At 41.2% G+C, this 6,332-nt stretch overlaps 2 protein-coding genes across 2 annotated transcripts; both read right to left on the bottom strand.

Moving 5' to 3' along the window:
• Positions 1-257: 257 nt before the first annotated feature.
• On the bottom strand, positions 258-3,729 carry LOC115137695 (CD209 antigen-like protein 2). The gene is made up of 6 exons (XM_029674021.1): positions 3,531-3,729; positions 1,904-2,011; positions 1,541-1,801; positions 1,292-1,431; positions 1,035-1,141; positions 258-937 (listed from the first exon to the last, which is right to left on the bottom strand). Exons 1-6 carry the CDS (start codon positions 3,640-3,642, stop codon positions 751-753), a joined length of 915 nt encoding a protein of 304 aa, XP_029529881.1. The 5' UTR covers positions 3,643-3,729; the 3' UTR covers positions 258-750.
• A 204-nt stretch (positions 3,730-3,933) lies between these two features.
• LOC115137272 (uncharacterized) lies at positions 3,934-6,048 on the bottom strand. Its single transcript, XM_029673484.2, has 3 exons — positions 5,922-6,048; positions 4,951-5,579; positions 3,934-4,615 (listed from the first exon to the last, which is right to left on the bottom strand). Exons 2-3 carry the CDS (start codon positions 5,536-5,538, stop codon positions 4,394-4,396), a joined length of 810 nt encoding a protein of 269 aa, XP_029529344.1. The 5' UTR covers positions 5,539-5,579; positions 5,922-6,048; the 3' UTR covers positions 3,934-4,393.
• Between the last annotated feature and the right edge of the window lie 284 nt (positions 6,049-6,332).

Raw genomic sequence — 6,332 nt, 5'->3', positions numbered from 1 at the left:
GATCCGACTACAAGGCACTACAGAGGGTAGTGCGTACGGCCCAGTACATCACTGGGGCCAAGCTTTTATCCCCAAGATAAGACTCCGTAACAGTTAATCAAATGGCTAACCAGACTATCTGCATTTGCAAATTGAAATGAGGTGACAAATGTGTTTAGGCACGAGAGAGAGGGAGAGAGAGAGAGAGAGATGGGAGTTCTGTTCCCCAACATATATATGAAGAAACACAACAATATTCAATGGGGAATAAAACACAATAACAGTTGTAAAAAAGTTTATATTATGTATCACATAGACAGAGGAATTATGCCTGTAATGTACAATACAATTCAAACATGTATTTTCGGTTAGCTTTCAAAATATGTATTTAATATCATCCACTAGGAGCTAAAATGAATTAGTAAGTAGCCTATAATTATCATCCCATCTGACAAAGAAATAAACACAAAATGAAGCATGGCACTTGCCTTGTTCACAGTTCACTGTTAGATGATTAGATTAGATTTGACCCTGCATGTCAATTCACTACATTAGCTTTCAGGTTAAAGTTTCACATAAGTTTTACATAATACTATGATTCTTTATAATTAATTCTATATTATATAAATTAAATTATTACTAATCATAAGAACAATCATTACAAATCATAACTAATGTTATAATTGATTTAAATTACACTTCAACAATAATCTTTAACAATACAATTGCTAACTAATAATACAATTGCTAACTCAAAAGGGAATTCTGATATTATTCTCCTGTTGTGGATGGATTTGTTATGACACTGCTCTCACATACCCATTGAGTACTCACTGAGCAAGGCTGGTCATTCCATGACTGAATCATTTCCCAGTCCCAAGACAGATTAATAAACCTGTTGAATACCACACAATCCTCCTCCCCATCAGTATTATTTGGCTCTCCTCTTCTCCAGAACCTAAGAACCAGTTCAGCAGAAAATGATATCACCATGATATTAGTTCAAGAAACAATACGCTTTAAAAAAAACCCGACAAGAAGTAAATATTACTCACGTTGTTGGTGATGTTGTTCCATCCACCCATTTCCAGAACCCTTCCATCTCTGAGTCAGTCAGACCAATCCAGAAGTGCACATCTTTTCCCATTTTGTTTAGAAACACCTGAAAATAACATAGTTGGTATGTTTAGTCTGTCTGTCTGTCTGTCTGTCTGTCTGTCTCTCTCTCTCTCTCTCTCTCTCTCTCTCTCTCTCTCTCTCTCTCTCTCATTCGTTATTTCACCCTTTCTTTCTGCTCCTCCGAACTTCTCACCTGTTCCTCTCTGCTGTTTATGATCACCAGGTCTGCTCCTCCCCTTAAACAGTCTGCTCTGCTCTCAGTCCAAGTTTTACTCTCTGTTGAAAGGTAATAGCAGCTAGATCCGAATCTCCTCCAACCGTCAGGGCAGCATCCTGCAGAAAGAAAGTACAGTGATGAATACATACATACATACAGAAAACGACTTTCAACATGTCATAATCAACTCAAATTCACAGTTATTATCATGGAATTGATACTCACCCAGTTCTTCTGATATCTTTTTCTCCTGCTCTGAAATTTTCCTTTGTAACTGGTCTCTCTCTCTAGTTATGGTGTTATAATGAGTTTGTGTCTGGTCTCTGTCTTTAGTCAAGATTTTATAACTGATCTGTAACAGGTCTCTCTCCCTCTCCAACTGTTCTTTCTCTTTAGTCAGGTTTTCATAACTAGTCTGAAGCTCTGTGGTGTGGTTGGCTGTTAGGAGACACTGAGTTCTGGACAGTTGATTGTAGTCATCGTCATCTGTGATGGAAGAGAGAGCTGTTATCCTTCTGTTGTTAACTTTCTTACGCACGCATAACTGCACTCAACCTAAAGCCCAACACGTGAGACTGGAATACTCACAGAGCACAGAGAGACCTATGACTGTGCTTAGTAGGAGAAGGCACAGCAGTCCCAGAGAAACTGTAGCCAGCTTGTAAGGCTGACAGTTCTGATTCTCATGCTTCAGTCCTGCAGGTGTAGAGAAACAAGCGGTTACATACACCTGACCTCATCCTCATCTATTCTCTTCTACCTCACAAAGCAAGGCTACTCTGATACAATGAGGAATTGATGCTGTGGTCAACAATAATTCTGTCTTCCTCAACTCAATCCCACTTCCACATGACTGAAAATAAATTCAAACCAGAGGTACCATGCCCCTTCAAATTTGTCATGTAAAAAAAAAAAAAAAAGTAAACTGTACATTTGTTGTTGTTGTTTCTCTATAATACCGCTAGCCACCTAGCAATTTTATGAAGTTGGCTTTAGCTAGCCGAGATAGGTTCCCAATCTCCAAACCTCATAAAAGAGTCAGGAGAGGAGGATACAGACAGCTCAAGAGATATGCTTAGATATACAGTGATGGGTTCGGATTGCTAAACTTTAAATATTATTAATCATTAGTTATAATAGAGACATGAGGGGTGCCATAGTCTAGGGTCTACACCAGGGGTTAATGGTTATCTGTAGGAGGAAGGGTTATGGTGGGTGCAATTAAGCTTGGCAAGTAATGAGTGCAGGGAGAACGATCGCATGTGGCAGGCATTGATAAGGGGGAGTGTCACACCCTGATCTGTTTCACCAGTCCTTGTGTTTGTCTCCACCCCCTCCAGGTGTCAATTATTATCCCTGGTGTATTATTCCCTGTGTTTCCTGTCTCTCTGTACCAGTTCGTCATGTTTGCCAATTCAACCAGCTGTTTCCTTGCTCCTATTTTTTTCCCCAGTCTCTTTTGGTTCTAGTCCTCCTGGTTTCGACTCTTGCCATCATGACTCCGAACCTGCCTGCCTGACCACTCTGCCTTTTCTCTCTTCCTGTGTCTGCATTTGGGTCTCGCCTTGTGTCCTTATAGGGAGAGAGCCGTGGATAAGGGGGCCGAGGTCAGGTCAGGTCACGTTAAGGGAGAAGGAACAGTTTATTGCCCGTATCACTTAGTTTCCTGCCTAGCAAAAAACGATGAAACGTTTAGTGAGAAGGAGGAGACTCCACACAAAGTGGGGTATTTATACCACCACTGGTGGAACCATGTCTTTGTCGGTACAGCTGTTCGATCCTCTGGGATGAATTACCTTGGTTTAAGCTTTCACAGTGTCCGTTGAGTTCTTACTCTGATAATTAGAACCTAACGCCAGAAAAATAAGCATCTTTTTTTTTTTACATAGAATTAAGCACATTGATTATGGCTCTAGATTACAGGAAAAAGCTGTTCCAGGTGTTTGAAAAATGCTAAATTCTCCGGACGCCCCTGATTCAAACTATCAGATCGTTTTGATTTTCACATTGTTGTTTGTTTTGCTTCAAATGTGTAAATCAAGTAAATGTGTCCCTCTAAAGGTTATTCATATTTTCACTGTAGCCTCTTCCCAAGATAGTTTTACAATTTCTACAGCACATTCCACAGCATCCAGATTCCATCCACCATTCCCTCAGATCTATCACCTATGTGTCAAGTCATACCTCTTAGTAAGAATCCGTGAAACACACTTACTTGTTCCAGCCTGTGGACTCTGGTGTAAAGTCTCATAACCTGCAGCCAGATCATCACAGTCTTTCACACTGATCTCCTCTACATTGGCATAGATGTCCTCTTCTATCTCCATATCTCAATGATGATGATGATAATAACGGGTACTGTGTGTATAGTCTGTCGATTTCTTTGTATGCTGTCTGTCTCAGTGATGCTCTGACTTCAGTCCAAATGACAATGAGGTGACAAAGGTCAAGTGTTTATGTAGTGTGTGTGTGTGTGTGTGTGTGTGTGTGTTTGTCTGTGTGTGTGTGCGTGCGTGCGTGCGTGTGCTTGTGCGTGTGTGTTAGAGAGGTTCCTGTTCCCTATTTGTATAAAGAACAGAAATATATCACAGAGGTGAAATAAAGACAAATTATACAACTTGTCTTCTTTTGTATTTTATTCTAAACCATTATCTTATTGATTACAAAAAGAGTTTAAAAAATAACATTACATTTCATATTTTAGTAAGATCGCAGACACTCTTTACCAAAGCGACTAACAGTCAGTGCATTCGACTAAGGAATGTAACGACAACCACATATCACAGTCTTTTGAAAGAAAATACGTGAAAAATCAGTGTCAGTGAGAAAAGACAAGAGTAATGTGTTATAAGTATTGAGTTAACATAATCATAAAACATAATAATACAATTATTTTATTTACGATCTACAAACCTCAGGGTTAGGGTCAATTAGATTTCAATTCAGTCATTTCCCAAAGCTTTTCTGTTCGGAAAATGTGTAATTTCTGATTACTTCCTGCATTGACTGAGTTTACATGGAATTGACCCCAACTCTGATGGACCAGCAGCAGCACAACGGCTACAATGACTGCTATCTCTACAACTTCCCTAAGATGACCAAAACAATCACAGTGATGACCAGGAGAACCATTAGGATGGCAGCACAGACACTAAAGACTTTGCAAGATCTGGTGCAGAGTCCCGTCTGGGAGGTGGTCTGGTCCTGCTCCAGATCCCAAGTGTTATGGTCTGAACCAGATCGTTCTGAGGGTTGGGAAGGTTCGGAGTCATACTCCCACGAGATGACATCCGAGTTTTTCTATAATGAAACGACAACAGAGATTACATTTTTTGCTATAATGAAACAACGACAAGAGATGTATTTCTTCTTCTTTTCTTTTTTTTACAAAAAATAATCACAGAAAGAATGTTTTTAAACAGATAATATATAATATGTTACAAATGATAACATACTATTTGTAGCATAACTATTTTACTATTTATATAATAATAAAACTATTGTATTTACTATATGACCTATGACCTAACCTATAAACGCACAACGGCTAATATCAGACGTGTCTCTCTACAAATTCCCTGAGATGCTCAAAATAACAGAAGCAATCGCCAACAAGACACAAACAACATGAAGACCTTGAAAGCTCTGAGGAGGCGCTCTCTCATAGACAGTCCCATGTAGCCCGTCTGGTCCAGGAATGTCGCTAGCTCCAGCTCAGGATCCCGGATGATGCGGATCAAATCCGGATTTACAAGGTGGGTGCGTTCGGAGTCAAACTCTCCCCGGCCGCCGTTCTCCTTGTGCTCGGTGACATAGGTGGCCTTCACATCCCCCTGCTTCAGCCTGATGATGATGCGGTCCTTGTTGCATAGGCGGTAGCCCAGGGAAAGCCCGTAGTCCTGGCTCACGTAGTCCGGTAGGTCCTCGGCTTTGGAATAGGTCTCTGTGTTCAGGTTGCCCACCTCGAAGTAGCTTTCCCTGCGGTCTCGTGATAGAACTGGGAGAATCTCCTCGAAGTTGCCAAAGTAGTGGAAGCCGAAGTCGCCTCTCTCAGGGTGGCACTTTACCAGCATGTTGCCGTGGTGATTGAACGCCACGCACTCGTTGGCGAACCAGAAGAGGAGCTTGAGGCCGTGTCGGGGGGGAGGACGGCCGAAGCCAGAGTCCTTCAGGTCTTGTATGGTGCTCAGCTGACTACATTCTTCTCTGACAGACCGCACCATCTTGAACTGTAGGGATGATAAAAGATGGGATGGAGAGATAGCTAGAGAGAGAGAGAGAGAGAGAGATATTCAGGCATCAGTAGAGTATTAAAACCAATATCAAGAAACGGTTTCCAAACAAGTAGGTTGCTAATAACACCCACCAACAGATAATAATGTTCGTATCACACTGTTGCATAGATAAACTCTACGCACACGCAAGCATGGACACACACTAACATACATACACTCACACACAGACCCACAGACACACACACGCAAGCACGGACACACACACACACACACTAACATACATACACTCACACACGCAAGAACGGACACACACACACACTAACATACATACACTCACACACAGACCCACACACACACGTTGAAGTTAGTACCTTATTTACGGTGTGTGGCCTCCCTCTCCACTACTTTCTGAAGATGTGGTGACTAGTCTGCCACTGCTAGACTGGTTATTCAAGTAGATTTATGCAACTGACTGATAGTTGCCTAGGTAACAGAAGGAGGGACTACCATGGGTTCAAGCTGAGGAAACAAAACTGAAACGTTGTTATTAGAACCTTGATCTGAACTTCGTGTTTCCATGTCTGCATTTAGCGCTACTGTAAATTACTGCGAGTGCACAATAATGTTTTATGTAACTTTTAACCCAGCATGAATTTGAAGGCAATGATAAATGTATGTCAATGCACCTTGAATCTAGTCATAAATAATAATAAAATGCATGCACTAAAAAAGTAATTGCAAAAGCCGTGCGGCGCAGCCGCTCCCTGCGTACGTACTCGTGC

The sequence above is a fragment of the Oncorhynchus nerka genome, linkage group LG11 (assembly GCF_034236695.1).
Source record: "Oncorhynchus nerka isolate Pitt River linkage group LG11, Oner_Uvic_2.0, whole genome shotgun sequence".
NCBI classification, from domain to species: domain Eukaryota; kingdom Metazoa; phylum Chordata; class Actinopteri; order Salmoniformes; family Salmonidae; genus Oncorhynchus; species Oncorhynchus nerka.
Note: the sequence above shows the minus strand (reverse complement) of the source record. Positions and strands in the feature narration are given on the sequence as shown.

Excerpts from the sequence above, each read along its gene's own strand:
- LOC115137695 (XM_029674021.1), bottom strand. The coding sequence starts at position 3,642 with ATGGAGATAGAAGAGGACATCTATGCCAATGTAGAGGAGATCAGTGTG. Across the intron at positions 1,432-1,540 it reads AAAGATATCAGAAGAACTGG|GATGCTGCCCTGACGGTTGG; the intron begins GTGAGTATCAAT and ends TTCTTTCTGCAG. Across the intron at positions 938-1,034 it reads GGAACAACATCACCAACAAC|GTTCTGGAGAAGAGGAGAGC; the intron begins GTGAGTAATATT and ends ACTGGTTCTTAG.
- LOC115137272 (XM_029673484.2), bottom strand. The coding sequence starts at position 5,538 with ATGGTGCGGTCTGTCAGAGAAGAATGTAGTCAGCTGAGCACCATACAA. Across the intron at positions 4,616-4,950 it reads GCCTCCTCAGAGCTTTCAAG|AAAAACTCGGATGTCATCTC; the intron begins GTCTTCATGTTG and ends GTTTCATTATAG.